Source organism: Pogona vitticeps, chromosome 4, assembly GCF_051106095.1.
Source record: "Pogona vitticeps strain Pit_001003342236 chromosome 4, PviZW2.1, whole genome shotgun sequence".
NCBI classification, from domain to species: domain Eukaryota; kingdom Metazoa; phylum Chordata; class Lepidosauria; order Squamata; family Agamidae; genus Pogona; species Pogona vitticeps.
The window spans coordinates 42,481,522-42,507,961 of record NC_135786.1 but is presented as its reverse complement, the minus strand read 5'-3'; the positions used below and the strand labels follow the sequence as shown (position 1 = coordinate 42,507,961).

The window sequence follows — 26,440 nt, the reverse complement described above, 5'->3', positions numbered from 1 at the left end:
AGACCAGACACATTGATATCTCAGATACTTCCTCCTACTGACACAAAGGGCAGCAGATAAGGAAATACAGTACTGGCATCTTCAGGGACTGACTTTCGTAAATTCTTTTTTAAAAAACAAAAGTGAGAAACTGAATTGTGCTGAATCAGGTTTTTAGAAGTTCATGGCTAGCAATTAGATTTTAGCCATGTACAGATTAATTTTTGCATGTTACACAAAAATCTTAAGCAAGTCCTGGAGTAGAGATGATACTTACAGCTTTAGCAAAAATGACCATGAGTTCAGGAAACTGATGAGTGAGCAAGGCTAGCATTGCTGTAAAAGAGCAAAGCCCTGCTGTAAAATGGATGAAAAAAGGAAGCTCCTTCTGAGGGTACACCGATACATCATGAAATGCTGAAAGGGAAAAAGGAGAGAGAAAATTATTTATTTCAAATATTCATGTATGATTAATGCAAGTCTTGACCTTCAAGGAAACAGCCAGACATCTGAAATTAATCTACTATTATAAGGGCCAGTTGTACTCACAAATCTGAACTTAACAGATTTTAGCAGTATAACACAAGGCATTATTGACCAGTAATGGAATTTGGATAGTACAACATAGTTCATTTTCAATATTAGTGCTGTATCCTCCAGTCAACAAGTACTTTTTGCCAACTGTATGGGATCAAGTTATCAAAGAGGAAGAGGAGATGAAGAATGAACATACTTTACAAAATGATCCCTATAGCAGTCAGATTGGTAGCACACATTTAGATGTATATGAACTATACAACAGACTGATTCACTTATTTGTACATTATTCCATAGTTGGTGCATCTAAATATATAGTTGTTTCCTTAGAGTGATTCACAGGAATGGGACCCATGTCTTTCAACTGTCACTTTTATACAAGGTGGTAGCACGTATCTATAGATATACCTCATTAGGTATTTTGGACATATGCTGGGTCTCTCAGGGCAACTGTTTGGAGCACTATGAAGACTTCCAAAGGAATGTATCAAGCATCATTACTTCTTCAACTTATTATGAAGCCAAGGCATCATGTGCAAACACAGCCTAAATCCAATATAATGTCAGTAGAAGAACACTATGCACTAGCTGAGTTCCATTGGTTTCTCCACAAGTGATAGTACACTTGTTCTTGTGGTGCCTAGGCACACTATTAATTGCAACCACATGAACAGCTAGAAACTGTTTCGGATACTGACTCTTGATTAGAATTTGGTAGGGCTGCTGCAGGCCACAGAAATTTATTCTTACCAATTCAGCTTTTGGGGGAGTGGATGTGTCAAAGAGATTTGTTGTACACTCAAAAATGCCATGAACACTAAGGCACCAATCACAACCATATTAAAAGTATTATTTTTGGTTTTGAGCAACTTTTCTTCTTGATGAATGTGTTTCTTTCACTGTTCTTCAAGGAACAGGTACAGCTTACATTTGGACAGTCTCTTTGCTTGGACAATAATAGTCAAGGCAGGCTTTGATAAGAACAGATTGTAAAACAGGACTCAAAGGCCAGTAAAAGTCTTGTCTGCAACAGTGATGCAAACAAACTCTTCTGGATGGGTTTGCACTTCTTCCGATGCATCAGGGGCATGTTTCTGAACCCAGCTTTAATTCTGGATACTCAGGTGGCAACTAGGACCAGCAGTATAGTTGCCTAGATTCAGCTGGTGTGTCAGTAACACTCAAATAGCTGCCTTATGTTTTTCAAGGTTGCTGTTTGGAATCTTTCTACATAATTTTTCCCCATTGGGCTCTTTAGACATAGATCATACCATAACTGTCATATCAATTTCCCTGGCTCGCAATTTGTTTCCGGGGCTAATTAACATTATTAGCTTTAATTTAAGAAACACTAAAGAATCTAGGGCCAGGCTCAGTGAAAGACTGTCTCCTCCTATAGTGTATGAGCTGGACTGCAGAGCCTCCTAAATGTCCCATCATCAAAAGAACAGGATAGGGTCTCAGTTTTAAAAAAACCTGCCCTTCTTAGAAAGTCTGAATTCAGCTTTTCACCGCTCAGTTTCTGGGTAACAGACATAACTATTTCACCATTTCCTACTTTTTAAATAGGAAACTCAAGCTGATTTCACTTTTCTGAAGGTTTCATTTGCTCTATTCTTAATCTCTCTTATCATTAAATTATGTTACATGTATTTTGTAACATGGGTTTGAAAATATAATCTCTGAGAGTCCACAGATGTAATAAAACTATCATATCTTTTCCCCATAAATGACTAGTCCAGAATCAAAACCTACAAGAACAATTACGCTCCCTCCTTTATGGAACAAAAGCATCAGTTAATACTTATTGAATTCTCAATTATAACCAGGTTTTAGAAATCTAAAAGTTCTGAGGGTGGAAAAAAAGAACAGGCATGGCTTGAATACAAAGAATCCTAGTAGACCCAGTAAATGATCCAGTGTAAAATGAAAGTTTTCAAGAACAGTGAGCAGAGAAGATTATTTTCGAAATAATCTTTCACAAGAATGATACAAGGCACCATAGGGAAAGAAGTCTGTTCACTCTAAGAACAGGTCAAAGCTAAAAGAATTTTTAAAATTTTTAAACTCTTGAGTGCTGTAGTATTAAAAAGCATTAGGTTTTAAATACAAAATGATTCATAAACAAAATTAACAGGTATGCGTGAGTGATTTGTGCTGAAATGTCTGCATGCACTGGAGTTTAATTATACCAGGAATCCCATAGCCTAAGGTTAGTTCACTAGCTAAAACATACTTTGAACAATATCCTGCATGAGTGAGAAATGAGTAATTTAGAGGAGTCTGGGGGCAGATTTTAATTAATTTTTTTTAAATAGAGCTTTTCAAGATTTAATTTTAAAAAACTGAATTACATATATGCAAGTGCACTAGTGGCATACATGCACCTTCACTGCTTTAGTTATGAGTACTCCATATAAGTTAGAAACCAAGCACTCCCAAGATGCAGAAGTTAGCACTTAATAGAATCTCACCCACACCTAGCATGAAACAAAACCTCATTATTTAAAAGGGCCCCAAAGTTCGCACATGTAGAACTGTATTTTCAGATAACATTATAAAGGACTACTCATGGGCTACTATAAAGAGCTTAACTCAAGATTACAGTTTGATGGAAGGGAAACCCTCTTTTATGACTTCATCAGTAATGCAAAAAACCAGCCCAAAACAGTACTGTGCTGGAGGATCCATTATTAGGCATGGGTTAGATAAAGGTCAGAGATTCAGATTCACTTTCAGACAGAGATTTTTAACGTATCTTCAAAATCAAGTTACCCACCTGTGCTTCAAGGCTATATTCTAGAAACTTTTAAAAAATGAAAATCAGGCAACTATTAAAATAAACTTGATAATACAACCTGGAAACACCCAAAGAAGCAACTCAAAGGCCAAAATCCTGATGCTTAGCTGAGGAAATCACACTAGAGTAGGCCAACAGAATCAATGGGGATATGATGAGTCCCCCACAAAATTTCATTATTTCAAATGGGCCTATTATTTCAAATGGGTCTGTGACTTACGTTAGCATAGTAAGTTGCAACAAGAATAGGCCCATTTGAATTAACAGACCATAAGTTTACTCACTAAATCCCCATTGCCAATGGGCCTACTCTAGTATGATTTACTAGGCTAAGCAACAGGATTTTGGCCAAAGTTGTCACTGTTGTCGTTTTCTTATCAGGTGCACCTGAGTACACATGGCAGTGCACAAACACAGAACTGTTATAGAAATCTCAAGGCTCTCAGAGCATGCCATTTGATTTGCTGTCACCAATTATAAAAATCATGACAAACACTGTTTCCTAAAGGTTCAACATCCAGAAGGCCAAAAGTGAAACTCATTTTACACAGGATTCTGCAAGCACCCTACATACCTATTTTAGGGACACATACAATAACAGAGATATTAAGCATCTTAATGTCACCACACATCTCCATTTGATGTGGCATTGTGTAAGAAACCTGAGGAATGTGGGAAGAGTATAATCTGTATATTTGGATATTTGTTACATGCTTGTATAAAAAAGTAGGTGTGCAAACAACACAGAAAAAAAGAACTTTAACTATAGGAACAAAATTTGAGAAATGTAGTAATCACTTACTTGGTAATAATTCCCTGTCTGCTGTCTCTGTGCAGCTGGGATAGGGATAAAATAGATGGCCCTTTTCTAATGGGTATGGAATCATTCTAAATGCTGAAAAAGAGGAATAAATAGTCATTGGCACCAAATCCATGCAGAATTCTCTTTGCTGGTTGTCCTACACTAGACACGTTTGGACTAGCTACTCTTTAACAATAATAGGTTGTGAAGAGGTCAAAAGGACAAGAAGCAAATTTCATATGTTAATCAGTTCATTTACAAAATAACTATCACACAACCATCAAGGAGTTCTAGAAACAAGCTGTAGGTTTTAATTTTCTTGAGATGGACAAAACCAAAAATTCATTTGATAAAAATTCAAATGCTGCCACTTGCGTTGAGCCAAAAGATTTCAGTGTCCAAAACTACGTAGATCTATTTGAAGGGATGCGACAATGCTTAGATGAAATACAGCAAAGTCAATGACTAAATTTAACAGTTAAAGGAAGTTAGGCTTACAAGTTCAGTGAAGCTTTAGGTATTTATTTATGTCACCTTGTGTAAATATTAAAGATTTTATGCGTAGAAATGTGGGCAAACATAACATTTTAAAATATTTTCTGTTTTTCTTCAGAGAATTAATTTATTAATTTAAAACCGTCAAGATGCATGCCACTACTCTGGGCAGCTACACAATGCACACAATTAAAATGACAAACTAACTAACAAAAGCCCATCCAAAAACCCAATTGTTTAGCAGCATGGTGGAAATGAAAGCAACTATTAAACAATAAACAATTCAAATAGGGCTGTTACATAATTACATATTAGTTAAATTTAAAAGGGGTAAGGTTGCCAAAGGCCTGGGTGAAAAGCCATATTTCAATTTGCTTCCTAAAGCTAAGGAGGGTGGGGGCCTGATGCACCTCCACCAAAAGGAAATTCCATAGCGAAGCAGCCACTGCTAAGAAGGCCCAGTTCCTAGTTGATCATTTCCAGGCCTCCCTTGGTTTGGCCACCTGCAACATCAAGGATTTAGAGATGTAGTTAGGACAAGAGATTGATCTGAGAGAGGTGCTCTCTTAGGAGCAATGCCCTAAACTATAATATAAGGCTTTATAGGTTAACATTAGCACCTTAAACATGGCCTAGAACAGGGGTGGGCAATTAATTTCTACAGGGGCCACATGAAAAATCTGAACTGTGTTCGGGGGCCAAACCAACTTTACTTAAAAATAGGCTCCCATTAGGTGGGTAGTAATAGGCCTCCAATTTGTGGGTAGTAATAAGCCCCCATTGGGTGAGGTCCTGTGGTAAACGAACTACAAGGCTGACATAGTTAACTCCCTAAATTGTTTAGGGAGTTAACTACAGGAGCATTGTAATTCGTTCACCGCGGGGGGGGGGGGGGAGAGAGAAAAACCAACACTGAGCTAACTCACCTGTCCTCCGTTCCCCCGTGGCCTTCCTCTCTGTCTTCTATCCCGCGCAGGCAACATGATGCGTCATCACGTCACCTGCGCAAGGATCGCTTCTGGCCTCTTGAGGTGCAGGCTCCGCAGCCTGCGGCTCAATAGTAACAGTCAAAACTCACAAGATCCCAGCATCGGATCTTGTGAGTTTTGCTTACTGCCGTGCTGGGTGACCAGAGCCGGAGCTCCGGCTCACTCTGCGGCAACGGGCAGGCTGGACATGAGAGGCGACGGGTGGGCCGGACAGGAGCGGCAATGGGCAGGCCAGACAGGAGCAGCTCACGGGCTGTATGTGGCCTGCGGGCCACACTTTGCCCAGGTCTGGCCTAGAAGTATACTGGTGACCAGTACGAACAGGCCAGAACACATTAAATATGATTAAATTTCAATGTTCCTGAGACTATACTGGCCATTCACTTGCTACAAATTCTGAACTGCCTTCCAAGGTAGCCCCATGTTGAGAGCATTACAATACTTGATTCTTGAGATTACCAATGCATGAACCATGTTATTAGGGATTTTATGTTGAGATAGAAGCAAAGGTATGCAATTCGTCTAAGATGAAAAAAGGCAGATATGACCATGGCCAAGGTCTGATCATCCATCAGGAGGGGTAGATCCAGAAGCACACCCAAATTACGAACCTGATCCTTCTAGACCAGGCAACAAACTAATCAGGGTGCCCTCCTAACAATATGATCTCCATCATGCCAGGATTCAACTTCAACCTATTAGCCCTTTTCCAGTCCATAACTGTGGCAGACAGTGCTCCAGGGTCTATACCCCCCCCCCCAGCAAAGAGGAAAGTTGTGTGTCATAAGCATACATGACAGCACACTTTAAATCTTCAAATGACCTCCCCAGCATCCTCATGAAGATGCTGAACAGCAGTGGGAAGATGACAGACTCCGGTGTGATACCATAGGATGGTCCAGCTTGGGGATGAAAGAGCATCCCCAAGCTGGACCATTTGGCACTGGTCAATGAGAAAGGAACAAAGCCAGTGCAATGCTGTACCTCCAATTCCCAAACCTGACAGCTGGTCTAAGAGGAACATAAGTAAAAACTGGCTAATCCTGTTCATGTAAATGCTGCAACATAAGGTTGATGTCAGTCAGGGCAATGTTTTGTAAGTCAAACATTTCATCTTTCTGTCCCACATCCCCAAGAGGTTCCCAACAATGAAAGGGATGTTCGCCCATGGGGGACTTGGAACAGGGGGAGTAAATGGTTAGAAAGAAAGGGCTCCTGCTGCTGACGTCATCAATTTTACAGCATTGGAACTTACATAAACAAGATTTCAGCCACTGTTTTCACAGCTATCTTCACAAATTCTAGTATTTAAAAATACAATTTTTAAGGAAAGAAAATTTAATAACTCCAGATACTATATATTCATGACACTGTAAAAAATTCTTATATAATGCCCAGTGCAAGAATGGTTGAAATCCTGTTGGTTTACATGCATCTGGAATGCAAATAGCATGACATTCAGTTGCTTCTAGATGACAATTAACAAGTCCCTACTGGGATTCTCAGGGCGGGGACATGTGTTCCTGATGGCTTGGTGCACAGTCAAGAATCTCTGTGGGCCTCATCAATTGCCAGCAAGAAGCAACTGAATGTTACGTCATCTGCCTTCCTCATGCATAACAAACTAATAGGATTTCAACCAATAAATATGTAATCTGTTCACCTGGATAAGCACACAAGGTAAGACACATTTTCCTTGCATCTTCTACACAACTGAGACCAGGGCAAGAACAAATAATATCCAGCTGAAGCCACACTACTCTATCTTTTTTAGAATTGCAGAGGAGAGCTCTGCAAATAATGAGGACAAACCCTCTTCCCCTAGATTACCCTCTTGAAAACAGCCACAAGAATGTTCAGGTACTTAGTTAAAATGTTGAAAAGGAAACTTAGGCTGTCATTGAGAAAATAATACTTACTGCCCTCCCATGTGCAGTGCAACAGGTTAAGGGCCCCTTCTATTCGCTTCCAGTGCTGGAGATGGAAGAAAGCATACGCCACTGCTTCACTGTCTCCTCGTTTTAGAATGTGTTCTGGAGGTAAAATTAAGCTTTTCATTTCTAGCAAGTACTGGGGGGAAAAAACACGAAAAGGTATAAAACTACACAGGCTACTGTAACTTTTTTTTTTGAATACACAAACACTCAAATTTGTCAAAATTAGTTTCATCTTCATCTGATTATTACTTAAATAAAAGCCCTTGATCAGAACAAAGTGTGAATTAGTTGGGTTATTTGAAATTCCTCCTGTACACAGAGATTCCACTGATACAAGAAGGAAAAGATGAAATCCAATCAGTGATAATACTTTATGAATGTATTTGTATTTCAGATAGCTGTATGTAAAATGAATCCAGGAACAAGAATGTAATTGCTGATTCAGAGATTAAATTATTAGTTGGACCCCTCCAAGATTCAGTGGCCATTTCCCCCCCTAGATACCCTTCTAAGAAGTGTATTAGGCCTAGAAATGGCTGATTTGGGCCATTATTAATAATATTAAATTATTAATAATAATTTTAAAAGATAAACAGTAAGTGCCAGATCAGATATTTCCAGTTTCTTTGTTAGTTTAAGTCAGGGCCTTAGGAAACTACATCTGAGGCTCCTGATGTAAACACTATTGCTTTGGGGGATGTCCAAAAACAGAAATAAGGCTATTTTTAGCCAGTTTGTTTATAAAACCCTCCTAAAATGGAAGCCTTTAGAGTTGCATTGCAGCTGCAAAGTCATAGGGACTCCATGTGAGTCACAGATTACATGCTGCACAGCTTTCATCTAGACTCTAGATAAAATAGATGTTGACTACTGTGAGCATCAGTAAAATGTGTAGGTCATAAGATACAACCACTCTAGCAAGCATTGCAATAACATTAACTTTTGAGGAGTATTTTTCAAGAAAAGTAGAAGAGAAAGCATTGGCCAAACATAAATCAGTGAAAACTACAATGGCAACCAAGTGTCAGGAAACTGCCTATGCAGCAAAAGCCATCAGTAGTACTGTATATATACCAATCTCTCCTTCCAAATCTTCAAACTGAAGGCAATCCTTTCTCCAATGGAACAAGAACTCTACTAATGAAGGCAAGGCATATTGATTTGTGACATATTATTGCTGTTTTGAAATCTCCTGCTTCAAATGCAACTCGACCAGTTCTAAAGTTTATATAGGAGCAAAATCTGTGTTTTCAGAAGTAAATAATACCCCTGAAAAGTAGCATTATTGTTGTTGTTGTTGTTGTTTTGTGTGTGTGTGTGTGTGTGTGTGTGTGTGTGTGTGTGTGTGTGTGTGTGTGTGTGTGTGTGTGTGTGTGTGTGTGTGTGTGTGTGTGTGTGTGTGTGTGTGTGTGTGTGTGTGTGTGTGTGTGTGTGTGTGTGTGTGTGTGTGTGTGTAGAGGAATAATATTAGGGCAGCAGAAAACAATAAACAAAATGAACAGGATTAATAAAGAAATGATTCTCAAGAGACAGAAAAGGAAGCAACACCCAGCCATGCTAGCAACAAGGACCATGTGCCTGATGTTAAAAGTTGTTGAATAGAATTTAATGGGACACTATGGGAGCTTCCATCTTAGCTGGGCTTTCAAAATGACAGGGAGGCCTCAAACAGAAGAGACTTAGGGTACAGCTACATGGTGAAATACTTTGCTTTTTGCACTGTTGTTACCCCACTTGAAATTGATGCCTCTTTCTGTGTGATTACACAACATACTCCATAGCATGCTCTTTTTCAGGGGTCAATCGCTTTATTTTGAACAAGAGGCAAGAGGTTGTTTATTTTGGATCAACTTAAGAAGTACACTCCCCTCTGCCATTTCCTCACATTTGTGATCACCTCATTTGGGGCAAGTACCTCAGTGATATATTCATGGAAGCTTCCGCAGGACATTCCTCTCCAAAAGCGTGTCTGATGTTGAGTGCTTCAAGAATATTTTTTTTAATTTGTCCTTTCCAAATTAGCACTGTGTCATATAGTCATTTCAGCAATGATACATCCTAGCTTGCATTTGATTTGGATGTGTCAGTTCTTTTCATTTCTTAATGCACCTGCAGTTTGCCATGTCTTTTGGTGTGTCCTTGGGACAAGGCTAATTCATACTAAAATGGCTCCTGACTGAGCAGCTGATAAGAGAGAGAGGAGGAGGAGTGAGGAAAAGAACATCTCATACCCCCTTCCTAAAAGGCATAGGGTTATTTTGGAAATAACAAGTCCTATTTTGAAAAACACATGCATACACACTCAGATGCTTGCACATGCACATATGTGTCTTTTTGTAAGTCTCCCAGAGAAAAAATTACAATATTTTAAAGTATTAAAATTATGTTGATGTTTTCCTTGAGGAAAATAACTCAGAAAGTTGATAGACATTAAATGAATGACTTTCTAGAATTTGCTTATGAATTGCCCTGTTCTTCTTAATAATGGCTAAAGTTAATTCTATCTTTGATCACTGTAGCCAATAATTCTATCAGCTCTCTCTAAAACTAATAATGCTGCCAACTCGGTGAATTATTTGAGCAGATACCACAAACCATGAGATTATTTACTAATCCACTTTAGAGGACTTAACTTTTCTCATTCAGATTCTTGAAGGAATGTAGCCAAGGCAGTGCCCTGGTCAAATAAAGTCTATTTACTGCCTGGCTAGGTTCTTCTCTTAGTGTCTTGAGGCTAGTTCTGGGAGGGCAATATTTTTTCTAATCCTATCTAATCCTCTTTGACCATTTAAAAAAAAACACAGTAAGGGATCGCTTGCACAAGGCCACTGTGGGAAAATGATCTCAAATATCTGACCTCTGACATGACTTCTCACAGTCTGTGTAATTACTAGTTCAGTTTTGAGCTAGGTTTCATAAATAAGAGAAGAGGAACGTTCCAACCATGGTCAAGCCTGGACTCAATTAATGTCTCCCCCTGTAGAATCATGGATTGTGAACATACCAGTGCAAGGATTAAAGTCTGCTTCTCTTTAAGGAGTATGCCATGCAGACACAGCATAAATTAGTGGAGTTGCAGGCAAGCAAGCCGTTCTAAGCTACTGTGCAGCTATTCATTCAGTTGGGGAGACAATAAACAGATATTCTCATTAAGCCTGAAAATATTTTAGCTGTGAACTACTCCTCAATCTGATCCACAGTCCTACCACACATCTCAGTATTAACATTTGCTCCTTTCTCCAGTCTTTGGTCTAATTCTAAATATTTGTCCCACTGAACCCCATTAGACCCCCTGAATCAGTGATACTTGAATCAATGGCACTTAACAGAAATTGGTAAAAGAACCTAATTGATTCTATGTTTTTAATTTAGTTGGGACTAACAACTAGATTGTTCTTCTAACAACTAGATCCATGATCACTGCAGATGGTGACAGCAACCACAAAATTAAAAGACGCCTGCTTCTTGGGAGGAAAGCAATGACAAACCTAGAAAGCATCTTAAAAAGCAGAGACATCACCTTGCCGACAAAGGTCTGCATTGTCAAAGCTATGGCTTTTCCAGTAGTGATGTATGGAAGTGAGAGCTGGACCATAAAGAAGGCTGACTGCCAAAGAATTGATGCTTTTGAATTGTAGTGCTGGAGGAGACTCTTGAGAGTTCCCTGGACTGGCAAAGAGAAAAAACCTATCCATTCCGAAGGAAATCAACCCTGAGTGCTTACTGGAAGGACAGATCCTGAAGCTGAGGCTCCAATACTTTGGCCATCTCATGAGAAGAGAAGACTGCTTGGAAAAGACATGTTGGGAAAGTGTGAAGGCAAGACGAGAAGGGGACGACAGAGAACGAGATGGATGGACATTGTCATCGAAGCTACCAACATGAAATTGACCCGACTCCGGGAGGCAGTGGAAGACAGGAGGGCCTTATGTGCTCTGGTCCATGGGGTCACGAAGAATCGGACACGACTTAATGACTAAACAACAACAATTAGATTACAGATTTGCATCTAAATGGGATAACGTTAATTTCATTAAAATGTGCTCCTCTGGGGAATTCTCATCAATTTAGTGGACCTAATTCCCAGCTAGATGTAAGACTCGATACAAGAAAATTCTGAATTCCAAGACCAGCTTCCTTTTACCATTGTTCTGCCAGTGATCAGTTACAAAGGTGCAGGTTAAAGCACTCAGTTTTTGCAATTTACAATTTAATTATATAGGCTATATATTGCTTACCACCATCACCCCAGTGAGCTGGGTACTCAGTTTACCACCCTCTGAAAGATGGAAGGCTGAGTCAACCTCAAATCAGCTACCTGAGCCCAATGGGATCAAACTGAGGTTGTGAGCAGAGTCTTGGCTGCAGGTTAACCACAAGGTTAGGCACTTAAATTTTCTGTGTCCTTAGTTGCAACCCTATAAACATTCACTTGAGAGTGAGATCCCATTAATTCAGTTGGATTTCTTTTTGGGTACACATGCACTGGAATACACTGCTAGCTTTTTAAAATTAACATTTGCCCCGGGATTTTAGTTTTGACTATGATTATTTTACAAATGTGATACTTGGAAGAGGAAAAAAGAGTATCTAAAACAATGTCTGTTTTTTCTACTTCTAGCAAATACTTAATTGTTAGATTTAAAGCACAATATCTACAAATTTGTCTCAATTAGTAGAATGCAGAATAATTAAGTGCATTTCTAAACGTCTGATCATGTCCCTATGGGTCAAATTAGCCATTACACATTCAGTACACAACACATCCTTGATTCCTCTGGACACTTTCCCTCAGTTTAACAAATCTAGCTTCTGCCCAGCCTCCTGTCAACTGTAAAGTGCATAATGCAAAAAACAAAATCTGAAAGAAAGCATTGCCAGAAAGGTAGATAGAAATATCGGTAACATGAAATGCTAATTTTCTTGACAACAACGTGATGATAATTAATGCTATGAAAAAAAGACAGCACACGTATACTAAACTTCTTAAAGACACTGAAATTCTGAAGCAATTGAAGAGACACCTAACACTTAGATAATGATAATACATCATAATCTTCTTCCCCTAAAGGCAAAAGCTGAAGCAAAATCTGTCTGAGACTGTCTGAAATGAACTTGCTGTGCTCTTGATCAGTCATGCAGGCAGCAGCACATTCTCTCAGCAATTAGCTCTCTCAGTGCACATTCTATCAGACTGGACAGGCAGACAGAAGACTGGATGGATAAATTCAGACCTTCAAGGCAAGAACCATTTGGACGCCCTGATTATCAGAGGAGGATTAGGTCCAGGGATAAGCCATCCTTCCACTATCAAGACTGCAAGGGCCATATATCATCAGTGTCAGGAATGTACAGAGCTGTTTGAGGTTCCAATTATATGCATTCATTTAGGGAGAAGCCAGACGGGGGAGGAAGTTTCTCATCCTGCCCTGCTCCAATAGCAGTACAAATTTTACTAGAGCAGTAGGAAGGTTTCAATTGTTACATATTTTGACTAAAGAAAGAACAGGGAAATAAAGTGCTTTTAAAAGCTATCTTGGAAGCACTTTTGTAGGTGGGGGAAGCAAGTAGACAGGCAATGACATCAGCTCATAAACCTTTATTTTTCAGAATAGCCCCTTTAACTGATCTAATAAGAAGTTTTTAAATTACCGACTCTTGCTAGCAAAATGACAATTTGATATAAGCCAATTTGCTCCAATTAATCTCTGTGTTCTAAACTTCCTCATGGGAATGAGTCAGTTGATGTATTTGACTAGGATTGTCCTCAAGTTTCCACTCTGTGCAAATTTTCAAAAAGGAAACAGCACCGTTTATTCTTTATTGTCGCTAATGTCCAAACATGAAGAAGCTGGTTTATATTTCTAAAGATTTTAGGGTATGTGTGTGCACAGACAGTTGAAAGTTCCTGTACCCAACTGTTCATGGCGGAAGACCTAGATAATGTAACATCTACTCAGGAAACCTCACTTTCTCTGTCCAACTTGTAGAGTTAAAGAGAGATAAAAAAGAGAAAAGGGGTTCACTTCTGCTTGGAGGGGACTGAACGTTCGGGCCTTGTCTGTTATAAAAGTGGGGGAAAAGTAAAAAAGCTATTTATTCTATGGTTGGGTCAGTATGTGTTATATGTTTATTGGGGCAAGAAGAATGTGATGAAGTGCTGGTGCTTCAACAGAGCTCTCAGAACTATTGCTTAAACATGGATGGCTGTAGTGTTTGAGATGCCTGCCTGTGTTTACCATGGTTGGTTCTTCCCCTGAAGCAGGAAGAATAGGCTTTGTTTAAATGTGTGAATCCAAGATCACTACCTGCTTGAAACACTGGTGCAAGTTTCAGATAATGTAATTCTATGCTTGGAGAGGAAGTTAGGTTCCTACCTCTCTGTAAAAGTTCAATACATAGAGCTAAACAGCAAGAGGAGATTCAAAACATGCCATAACAGCCTGGTATATATCCCGGATTTTATCCATAACCTGCCTTTCCATTTGGAACCATCTGATGCAGTTTAAAACCAAAATAATGAAGATATTAAAAAATAAACCGTACAGTATTTTAAATGGGCATCTCTACCCACAGACAGTTGCTTTTCTTGCTGATTCTTTCCCCATCTGTACTCTGCAGTCTCTTCCTACATAAGATTCTAAACTCCAGAGCCACTGCACTCTTTGAATCCATCAGTGAGTCAGAATGTGTGAAGTCAGAGACCTCAGCTTGACAGATGATCATACGGGTCCCCTACTTACTACTTCTTACTATACACAAGGCTCAACATCCATGAAAACAGGATGGCCAACATGTGTATTCAAAATTATAAATACAAGCAAAAAGATGAGACTAATATGTTAACCCAAATATCCATTTGAGAATCCATCTGTTTCTTATTGTCTGTCTTATCAGATACATCGTGTTCTTAGCTGGACAACATCCACATTGCAGCCAATTAGAAAAAGCTTTTGCTTTCTCTCAAGCAAAGAAACTGGTCCATTAACAACAGAACTCTTTTGTGGGGTGTGTGTGCAATAAAATTATTCAGGAAAACAAGTTGTTCCCTAGAGAAGTTATTTTCTACTTAGTTTTATGTAAAATATGCTACAGTTCCAACTGTCTACTGACAAATCTGCCCAACACAGAGGATCACTTTTTCCTGGCCAGTTATTCAGTTCTCATGGCTCTTCAAGAGGAAGATGGGTGTCTGTAGGGAAACAAGATACTGCTAGCAGTGTCAGCTGTTCTATATTCCTTAATTTCTCTCCGTAATTTGTTATCTTTAATCTGAACCATTAAACAGTATCACAATTTTCTCCACATTCACATGGAAGGCAAAATAATGGGGATAACTTCATAGGTTCATTTCTACATTTTCATTTGTTGACAATTTAATAGCAAACAGTACAGCTTGCTACTTTCCCAAATAATATTTTTCTAGAATCCGTATATACAGTAAATGGGACCTTAAATGACTGAGTTTATACTGCATGACAGCAGCATCACTGTGAAAGGAAATACCCTTGCTTTCTCCCACCCCTAAGTTATATCAAGTAAGTGCAATGTTTATCATGGGAGATGGGAATGACACTGAGGAAAGCTACAGAATCAGTCAATCAAGGCTTCTAACAAGACAAAATCATATTCTAACACAACAGCCTTGGACTCTCTAAATGTCAACAGGGTCTATACATGTCCACCTGATGAGACATATAACCGGCATGAGTGAAACTCTGGCTGTGGAATTAGTGTTGAAGCTGTCGGCAGCAAATTCAAAAAACTACCTTGACAAACTAAATTTATTACAAATTCATGAATTTTAAAGCAGCAAACAGGGACAAAAGGGCACATGGTTTGGTATAATATATTTTCCACTCAGATTTACATGACATCTTTCCATCAGAATCAGAACTGAAGATGGTTTAACATGCCGGTGGTGATTCACGTCCTGAAGCGGAGTGCATAACCCTTCCAAACGTCCAGGATGAGGACTCCCCACCTGTTTAGACCAAGGGTCACATATGTTCCAGCACTGCAATAAACCTATACAGCAGATGCAATCTGAAACAAGTAACCAACAGTACCAATTCAAAAATGAAACAGGTAATTCAAAAGGATAAAGCTGGAGGTAGCAAGATTAAACTGTCCATAGAAGAATGCAGCCAATAGCTACTTCCATTACCTCTGCCTCCTGCTTTCTTTCTGTATCGGTGCCTTCAGAATTCTCAGTTTCATTTCTGAGAATAATCTATAAATATTTATTGTTGTGGGCTTGTGGGGTTTTTTTTTTTTTTTTTTGCAACAAAACAAATTTCATCTGTAGAAAAGTACTTTGCCCACTGAGTCTATAACACATTTCACCTAGTCACAAGCAAACAAATTAAATACTATTTTAAAAAATTTAGAAGAGTAATAGAAAACTTGAAACAGGAAGAATGTTCCAGAGTACTACTACCATTAAAAACACTATGTTGAGGATATCATCAGTGAAACTGGTTGTACCATTTTGGTAGCAACACATTTGCAAGTAGATTTTGGTAGCAACACATTTGCAAGTAGGTTCATAGAGAAGTTTCTATAAAGAAGATGTGCTCCCTGAAGCATATAATTAAGGGTGCTAATGGGCTATGAAACAAAGAGAAGAGACCTCAGGGATGTATCAGAAACAAATCACCAATGCACTTTGCATTTTATGGGCACAATAAAACAAATATGCAGTCAATTATTGCACTGATAGAAAAACTAGTTTTAAGGATACAGCTCTTTAAATCTCTGATGTCTCACAAATGTGCCCTGAAGTTCCAAAGTTTCAATTTGTTACATAAAAATGTAACAAAAAGAAATTAGTTATTGAACTCTTCAGGGCTAAATTCCCTAACAAAAAAAGTTTAACAATTCCCTAACAAAAAAAGTTTAACGCATAGTTCTCCTTTAAAATGCTTTCTTAGGAAGTGTGTGTATTATTTCTTTATTTTATTTTGTCTGAGCTACTATGAATGGAGAGGAGGCTTCTATGGGAGAAAAATCAATGCAGGGCTGCTTGAATAACCCAGTATTTCCCACTATTTCCAGTACTGTATGGACTCTTCCACTGCTTGTTTGATACTGTTAAAAGCTAAAGAGTGCTACCATCTCTTTTTTTTTCTTTTTCCCTTAATTAATCAGCAGCTAGCTGCCTTAACATAAGTGTTAGCTACAGAGAGATAGGTGTCAGTATGGCTTAGGTCTCCCTACTCATTCCCAGAGTCAACCACCAGACTCCCCTCACCCCATGGATAATCAAACAATAATGAAACAGGGCAGAGGAGTGAGCAGCAATGAAAACACATGTGCTACATCACTGCCTATGTGTGGCTAATACCTTTGCCTGATAGTGGAAAAAAAAACATTAACATTCCTTTTCAATTGTTGCATCAGTCAGGCTGGCGAGAGTGGGTTTTGCCATTTAAAAAACCTCTGACTTTCTATAAACTCTCAAGATGTCTGTTCTTTCACTGCAAACTGAAGTTTTACCTACAGTCAAACACAAATACCATAATTTGTAGGTTGCTGTCTCATTTTTCTTGACATAAATGAAAGGTTTGGCCTTGACGCTGTGAATTGTAACAACAATTATAGCAACTAATTTTTGCCTTTTTAATGCTAAATACTGGATCTCTCAGTTGAACATTCTAATGGTATGGTTAAAACATCTAATCCAATATAACAATTTTGTACTTTCTATAGCTTCACTGAATTCTCAGCATTTTGATTTAATAGGTTTTATGCACCTATACGTTAGCAACCTCAAGTATCTTTTTATAGAAGAAATATTTCTCACTATAACCGCAGTTTACAGTGGGGATGGTGATCAATGAATGTATTAGTTGAAGGCGAGTAATTCTGAAAAAGGATCATGTTGGGGAAAAAAATAGGATATGGGAGAGCTGAGGCTGGACTGCTTTGAGTGCACACTATATTCTGTTGTAGTTTAATAGTGACCCCTAGAGGGTCTGGGACTTTGCAGTCCCACTGTGAGCTACTGTAAAATAAGCATAGTTTCTGAGTTTTGTCTCTGAGTTGACAACCAGTATTTTCCCTCAAAACTGTAGCTTCTTGTAACCAGCTAACTCTTTTGGCAAGTAAGTATGAAGTTCTTAAGATAGTCTATAGTATCTAAACAGTTTTCACAAGCGATGTAAAAGACAGCATCTCCCTCTATGAGCCTGCCCAGGCATTAAGATAATCAGGAGAGGTCTTTTTCTCTGTCCTGCCACCCTCACAGACTTGCTTGGCTGCACACAGGAGAGGGCCTTTTCTGTCACTGCTCTCGGACTCTGAAACTCCCTCCCATGAGAAGCCAGACTGGCCCCATTTTTGCTGTCCTTCCACAAGCAGGTAAATACCTTTCTCTTCAGGCAGTTTTCTTTCGTGACTGGCTGTATGTCTAAGAGGGATTTTGTACAGATTGTTATGCTCTATTGCTTTTAAATGTATTTTTAGAATTGATTTTAATCTGTTTTAATATAATACTTGTTTAATACTTTTTAAATACTTGTATACTTTCTGCCTTTAGCTTTTAAAAATCATCTTTTTAATTATGCAAGTCACCTTTGGTCCTTTTAAGGAGAAAAGCAGGATAAAAATATTTCAAACAAATACAGTAAATACACTTGTGAAACTAAGTAGTTTTCATACGCCAATTACAGTGAGATCAGAAAGGGAGTGTATTGTATCACTGGACGAAGCAATCCAGGGTGGATAAAATCAATGAATTTTTAAAAATCAAATTGGAAGCCTGATTTAGGCTGAACATCAGGACAAATGTCTTAAATGTCAGAGCAGTATGGCAATGGAATCAATCACCTCAGGACGCAGTGAGCATTCTAACACTGGAGGCACTCAAGTAAAAACTGGACAATTATCTGTTAGATCTGCTTTGATTTGGATCCACCCTGAAAGAATCCAGTGCTACTACTGGAGTAGCTTTTACAGAATTTAGTCACATAAGTCATATGCTGGATTTCTCTCCCACTGTCATTTCTGCAGATAGTTCTGAAATGTAAGACTGCTTAAGTAACTCTAGTTGAGTTATATTAACTTTAATTATTTTATGTGAGATTCTGTGTATATATGCTATCCTTTTTTAAAAGATGGATTTCTTTCTGTATCTGAGATACAGCTGCATTGTTTCAACAAATAATTACTCACTAAAATTTCCCCCATGTACTATAATGGATGGTCACTAAGCTACCACCTCTTCTTACATATTTTGTTAACTTCTGGGCCTTTTAGGCTGTGAGCAGCAATTTTTTTAAAAAAAAACTTTCTTCTTTCTCTTTTGTAACTAATACCTTTCCCTCCACAGAGCTAGACTATAGAGAGGGATCCTTGACAGGAGACATTAGAAAGCCTCAACATCCAAACAGGGCATAACTTGACAGACGGCAGCCTACTGAAACTTTCTAGAGAATTATTGTATGGCAATGGTAAGATGTGACCATATAATAATACATTCATTCATTCATTCATTCATTCATTCATTCATTCATTCATTCATTCATTTATACCCGGCCCCTCTACACCATGTCTACTCAGGGCGGCTGAGGTGTTTTGGATGGGAAATTAATTAGCTTAACTTTTGTGAAATGAAGAAAATTCTAGTATTTGCACCTATATGTATAACATTAGAGTATACAAATGTCCTATTTTTGCCCCTCCTTCATTGAGCTTTCAATTTTAAACCCCATCCAGAAAGGGGGGGAATTTTAAAAAGTACCTGGAGTGTCTCTACTTACCCTCTCTCAATCACCATTACTTAGCTGCAAGCACTGCATTCCTGCACTGAGCAGGCGATCGGACTCGATGGCCTTACCGGCCCCTTCCAACTTCATGGTTCTATGATCTGCTACCACCTTTGTCTTAGTGAGTCATATTAATGGAAATTATGTATTTTGTTAACTCTAATGTTCAGCCCTCAATATGATATATGCAAGGAAGCATTCAAAAGAAAGATATCTCAAGTACAAGGAATTATTTTAGTTGGCTTGGCTTGCTGGGGAAACAAACACACACTTACCTTTGGAACATGGGGATTAAATTCAACAGCTCTGTGTATTGCCTCTACAGCATTAATCTCAGCTGTGCTAAGTCCCCTTCTGGAGGCCGTTTCTGGAGAGAACCTACAACAAAATCCAGAAGCTCATTAAATTGCTCTACCTAGGAAAACATTAAATTAGTCTTTTTAGAGGTCAACTGATCAAAATAAAATTTGGGAGCCTGAACTTAAATTAACTGAGCTGACATACTGAAGCAGAAATTTAATATCACAAAGTAGTACATGCTACTTCAAATGGTCGGGTGTAAAAGTGTACTTCCTGAAACACTGAAGCATTCATCACTTTATATCTTAATCTGAAACGAGTTAACAAAGAAAGTGATGCCTAAGCCAATCTCTGAATAAAAGCAGCGATTTTTCTTTCATATACTTCCTCAGCTATCTAATGGAACACACAAAGTGTACACCAAGTATGGATGAGGTCTAGCCTTTCAGATGCAGTTGGTTTATTACTCCCATCCATCAGCTACAGCCAGCAGAGACAATGGCAAAGAATGCTGTTATGTTACAGTTCAACAATATATCAACTGTCCCCACCACCAGTGTAGGCAATCGCAAACTCAGAAGACTATCCGATCTAAAATTGAAACAAACAAGACCAAATGCTCCTACCCAAGCTGAGGTATTGCTTGGAAAAGTCACACAACATACTGAGAAATACAAATATTAGCCATTTGAATTTGAATCCAAAACATATCTGCTCCACATGGCAAGCAGAATACACTCAGAAAACTGACATTTATATTCCTCTCCCATGCACTGGTCTTAGTCCCACAAAGCCATCCATTTCCCATTCTGCAGCAACAAAGAGAGGATCAGGTGATAATGAATAATACACTTTGCAGAAGCAGTCACTAGAAGAGATGGGATATTCATATTTGTATCCTGGGGGAAAGCAGCCTGGTTGGGGATTTCCTGCCTCCCTGAGCTGCTGACCACTCAGCAGCTGGGTGGGGAGACTTGCCATCCTGCCTCCTGGCTGGAGTGGTCAGTGGCGCAGAGACGTGATGATGTCCCAGCCAGGCTATTTCCACGATTGGCCCGGTGCAAACGAGGATGGCCATGTGCACCACAAATAGTAAGTGGGTTGGCTGGTTCTTGGGGGAGGGTCAAAAGGACCCGGCCACCCATGGTAGCAATATTCATATTTGTGTCCCCCAGGAGATGAATATGAATATCTCATTTCTAGTCAATAGGCAGGCATATTTGCAAATGGCCTCAATGTAACTGTAGTTTTGTCATTTTAAAGAATGACAAAGAGAACAGAAATCAAAGGGCTCATTTTGCACTGACCAGAAATGTGGGTGTACAGTGGGACAGTCTGATAACAAGATCCCTTTGCATATAAACTCACCATCAACTGATGCCATGTTACTGTGGGCCAAGGTACCACATGAGCTCACACGTACTAAGAAAACTTTTTTTCAGAGATTTTGAGAATTCCATTAAGATGAGTTTTTTAATTCAATGCTGCATTTAAACTATGCATGGACTCTTTCAATACCACATTAATCTGTAGCTCAAGTATTTCACTCACCTATCTGAAACTGCTCTGGCCTTTAAGAGTGCTGCTGTGTAACATATTGCTGCTGATTTTGGAAGGCTGATATCTATGGAACAATAAATTGGTGTCTTTAGATCCTAAAGTGAGAAACATTTCAAAATCACTCTCTCTGAGAAGTGCAGTTTACAGTTTGGTTTATTAATAAGAAAGATATGTCTGAGACTAAATTTCAAAGGGAATTTTCAGCTCATATGTTTCACACAATGTTCTTCTACTTCTAATACATCTGATAACATACATGCAAAACAAAACAACCATGATCCAATAAGAGCTCTTTCTTTGTGTTGAAGGATAGGGGGCTATACAAAAGAGGTAGGCCAGAATCTGTGTTAAAAAGAAGTCTACTTGCCTTGCTTGCCGGGAGAAACAGGGATTTTAAAAAGCATGGTTCGGTACATGATTTACTAGTACATGTGTAAACCTCTTCCTAAGAGAATGGCTCTAATTTTCTATAACCACTTTTTTTCTACGCATTTGAAGTAAACTGGAAGCCCATAGGTATTATTCTGGCTCAAAAATGCATACTTACATGTTCTGAGATATACAAATACTGTGTGAGTACCTTTTTTGCTCCATCTAGCTAGCACTACAACAACAACAACAACAACAACAACAACAACAACAACAACAACAATAAATGCTAGCACTAATCTTTCTGTTCTGTATAATCCTCCCCACTTCCTTTCTTTCCTCCTTTCCCTTAAATGCTCATACTACAAATCTAATCTCCTTCTTCCTTACCACAATTTCCACAATTTCCTTCAAAGTTTTTATACTGGTCAATACTTTGCTCCCTGTGACCATCTTTTTCTCTGATTGCCAAGTCCACAGCTTCTGGCTGGCATTAGTGGCCAACCCAACACTTGTGGTCACAAAAGAACCTAGCTCCTCCTGCAAAGAGTAGGACTTGCTTTCATATTATATTTAAAAAAAAATACAATGCTGACTGCTTCAGTTTTAGCAAGTTTCCCTCTCTCTTCCTTGATGACTGCATTGTTTCTGAATAGTAACACTAAAACAAATTACCATGTTTCTGAGTATATTAAAATATATTAAAGCTCTAAATGGGAACACTTAGCTACTTTTGAAAAGTTTTTGCTTATTTATAGCCAGAGCACAACCACAACATAGCTGAAATCCTGTTGCCTTGCACAGTAAGTCACAATTAGAGTAGACCCACTGAATCAACAGCAATTAAGTAAGTCAACTCTTCCATAAATTCCACTAGTTCAATGTGCCTACTCTAGTTGAGACTTAGTAAGCCAAGTAACATGATATAGCCTCTGAGTTAAAGCTTTGACACGATTTAGTCCAGTCCCAATGCTGTCCATCTGAATCATAATAGCTTTTTTGGGTCACAGGTCTTCGTTATTATCCAGTTAGAAAAACCAGGAACTGACCTGGGACTTAACCAATGATGCAGGTTTTATTATGGTAGAGGGCATCAAGATTAGCAAAGAGAAAAATTATTCTCTCTTGATCTGCCTGATCAATCACTGATGCAGATCAGTGTAATATATTACTGACAGGATAAAGTATTTGTTTATTACTGATCAAATTCCTATTCTAAGTTAAACAGTAACTAGGAGAAATAATTGGTGGTAATATCTGTGGCCATATATTGAAATTACACAATAGAATTAAGTCATTTCATTTCATTTATACCAGCTGGCAGTAGGGGGCATGATAGCCTTTCTTGAAAAATCCAAGGACAGATACAGAGGGGGCAAAAAATTACCAATGTGGATTTGCAAGCTATTCAGTCCAACAGCTACCAACAGTGCTAACAGTTACTAGGAGTTGCTATTAAAAGCCCAACATTATGGGCATCCTGCATTTACAAGAAGGTACTTTTATTGATAAATACTTTAACACAGGAAATGTAACAAAGGAATGGCACATAACAATGACATTTGTGCATTCTTACCATCATACTTTGCTAGAACAGCCTGAACATCAGCATAGGCCTGCAGTTCCAGAAGTGCTTCTAGGAGGTTTTCATGGATATTCAACACACTTAGGAGAGGAAATTCTTTCATTAGCTATAGAAAGAAGAATAAGAATAAATAAGGCCATAAAACCTACCACCCTGTAAGCTGATGTTATGCATGTGTACTACGTGTACGAATGTACAGTATTATAATTCACTTAAGGAATATAACTACATGGAATATGCTCACTAACCTTACAATTCAATGAAATTTACTCCCAGTTAAATGTGCCTACGGTTGCAGGCTTTGTCACTTGAAAATAAAATTAAGGGTTTGCAGAAGCCAATACTAAAATCTTCACAGGTTGAATTTAAAGTTTCTGTTTGTAGAATACATTCCATCTTGTTTCTTGAAACCCAGGTAGTGCTCCTTCTCTACGATGCAGTATTGACAGAGTTATTTTACTCCAACCTGCCTCACATATTTACAAAGTTGTCCTCCCTATTGCAGAGGAAGAGCACTCCCAGGATATCACAATGGAACAGAATTTATGGCAGCTTCATACACAAGTAGGACGTCTATTCTCCCACCTTAATTATTTTTTCTGTTGCTTTATAAGCTTCAGGGATAACATGTATGTGTGTGTGTGAATGTGAACTAGAAATCTGAGTTTCTAAAGAGGAAGAATCCTTCTCTCTCTCTCTCTCTCTCTCTCTCTCTCTCTCTCTCTCTTTTTACTGCTGCCCTCCACGCACAGACATCAATGGAAGTGAATGAGGAGGAGATGAGAACTAAGTGCTCTTTCTGTGTGCATGTTTCACCTCCAGAGTCTGCACAACTTCATAGGGCTATTTTGGAGGAATATGTATTTCTGACATATATTTCTGGCTCATCTTAAAACTTATAGATGCTTTAGAAATACTCAGCATAGCTACCAATAAGTGAGTCAGGGCAGAGGGGTTTTCATTCATTCTGTCATTATATGAAAAACTGCTACTGTCGATAAGTTAATTTTGATGAAAACTAAAACTCATATTTTTGTAGACTACTTTTTCATTCATTGAAAACACTCATACAAACAACATAAAATCGGATTTGAACAGCAATTTCATAGAGTTGGGGATACCAGAAGCTGATGCTAGACCTTTTGAGCAAACTAAGTAACCACTTAAGTTACACACTGTTCCGGGTGATATTAGTGGAGAAGGAAGAATAAATCCCATACATTTCATGCCTGTCAGATGATGCAGGGTTAAAGTATACAGAAAGCCTGATAGCCCAGCAATTCTACATTGAAAACAAGTGACAACATATTGGAAGGCTACAAATTCCAAATGTGTGTTTAATCAAGGTCAAGATAGACAACAAACACTTTTGAAGAACAAACACTATTCGGTATCTGATGATCAAATAAAATGAAGCCCAGATTTATTAGTATATCTGAAGTTCTCTTAGGAGAAAAGAAATAGATCTTGTTGGGCTCAACATGCAAAAACACTACAGCTGCAAGCTGGTCAGACTAACTGATTAACAGCATAGGGATAAGTTAAAAAGGTGATCTCAGTAACACCAGAAGTTTTCAAAACTACAGAAAATATGCACAGCAGCCATATACTTCTTCCTTGTATTTCTTCTAAAGTGGAATTCGTTTTAACACATAGATTATCTAAGAATAAATAGGATGTTTATCTTTAAGCTCACGTATTACTTAGAGGCAGATAGATGCATGTTTAATACAGTGGTGCCTCACTTAACTATTGCCCTGCATTACGACGAATCCGCTTTACGATCACAAAACAATGGTCTAAATGGGGGAATTTCGCTTTGCGATGATCGGTTCCCTGCTTTGGGAACTGATGCTTCGCAAAATGATGTTTTTAGAACACGTGATCGGAGGTTTCAAAATGGCCGCCGGCTAATTAAAATGGCTCCCCGCTATGTTTAGGGACAGTTTCCTCGCTATACAGGCAGCGAAAATGGCCGCTGTATGGAGGATCTTCGCTGGACAGTGAGTTTTTACCCCATTGGAACACACTGAACAGGTTTCAATGCGTCTCAATGGGGTTTTTATTTTCGCTTTACGATGTTTTCGCTTAACGGCAATTTTCCTAGAACGGATTGTTGTCGTTAAGCAAGGCACCACTGTATTGCCCAAATAACCTGCATTACTATTTCTAAATTACTTACATCTCTCATCATTTTTACTGCTTCTTTAATTCTTCCAAGTTTCCTTGCACACATAGCTAGTCTTCTTTTCACATAAACCAGTACATTAGTGTCTCTTCCTGGAAAAAATATTACATGATACGTATCAGTGGATATCATGTTTAAAATGTCACAATTTACCTCAAGCATTTACTTATGTATAGATATTCTGTCCTCCTGTCCAACAAACACATCGAAGTGCTTCACAATGAAACTATAAAACCACATGCTTACATTAAAGTAGTAGAAAACAATGGAGAGGATTGAATTTTTTTTCAAAGAAGACTCAGCTGTTTTAGAACAGGTGTAGAATGTGAGTCTCAACAGGACTGATCTGGGACTACCACTGCGCAATGAGCAAATTCCTTCTTCCTGCCTATGCAGAATTTATGTGGGGGAAATGGTATAGGGAACAGGGCCTAATTCAACAATCTTAAGATGCATCAACAAGCCAGCAGACATCTCCAGTTGTCATTGGACTCCAACTCCAAGTAGCTCAGCCAGTTTGGTACTAATGTACTAATGGGAACAGTAGTTCTTCAACAGCCGTCGAACAACACATTCTCCATACCTCTGGCCTAACACCATTGACATCATTCTTCAGTAAACCACAATACTGGTTTTGTAGAAGAAAATAAGCCCCTGTGTGAGTAAAAATGCATCCATTTGCATCTACAAAATAGAGGGAACATATTCTGTGGAAAAGAAGGAGGGCACAGGAAGTCATAACACTGATCTAATATGAAGCACAGCAGATCCAAGGGTTTCTTAGGACTCCTTTTGGAAGGATATGAAACAACAAACCCGCTAACACCCTCTCATTCAAACAGTAAATCCACAGTCTCAGCACATATTTGGTTCTCCATCATTATCATAAACTGAAGGTTGAGAACTTGATTGTGGCCTCAGAATTAAGGCACCACATTCCATGGCAAAGAAAAGAAAGAGGGCGGAAGTGGGAAAGGATATTTTAAAGTCGTATTATTGATTACAATCTGGAAAATGGCTAAGGAAAGTAATTGAATAGAAATGGGGAAACAAAACTTTTAGGTCAATAAACTTTGTGCAGGGGAAATGTAAAATAATATTTATCAGAGTTGTTAATTAACAGCATTTGAA

The 26,440-nt window shown here is 38.6% G+C and overlaps 1 protein-coding gene and 1 long non-coding RNA gene across 4 annotated transcripts in view; one reads left to right on the top strand and one right to left on the bottom strand.

The window, feature by feature from the left end:
- ST7L (suppression of tumorigenicity 7 like) overlaps positions 1-26,440 on the bottom strand; it is a 63,795-nt gene that overhangs the window by 17,337 nt on the left and 20,018 nt on the right. For all 3 annotated transcript variants that reach the window (XR_012086259.2, XM_078393371.1, XM_020780610.3), the window contains exons 8-14: positions 25,304-25,401; positions 23,113-23,227; positions 21,159-21,231; positions 19,583-19,685; positions 7,522-7,672; positions 4,119-4,211; positions 257-396 (exon numbers count right to left, since the gene is read on the bottom strand). Coding sequence is in view for 2 of the 3 variants with exons in the window: in XM_078393371.1 (XP_078249497.1) it covers positions 257-396; positions 4,119-4,211; positions 7,522-7,672; positions 19,583-19,685; positions 21,159-21,231; positions 23,113-23,227; positions 25,304-25,401 (773 nt within the window). In the remaining variant the exon portion in view is untranslated. The remainder of the gene's footprint in view (positions 1-256; positions 397-4,118; positions 4,212-7,521; positions 7,673-19,582; positions 19,686-21,158; positions 21,232-23,112; positions 23,228-25,303; positions 25,402-26,440) is intronic.
- LOC144589185 (uncharacterized) overlaps positions 7,668-26,440 on the top strand; it is a 28,895-nt gene continuing 10,122 nt past the window's right edge. Inside the window, exon 1 of the long non-coding RNA XR_013545140.1 lies at positions 7,668-18,992. This is a non-coding gene — a long non-coding RNA (uncharacterized LOC144589185). The remainder of the gene's footprint in view (positions 18,993-26,440) is intronic.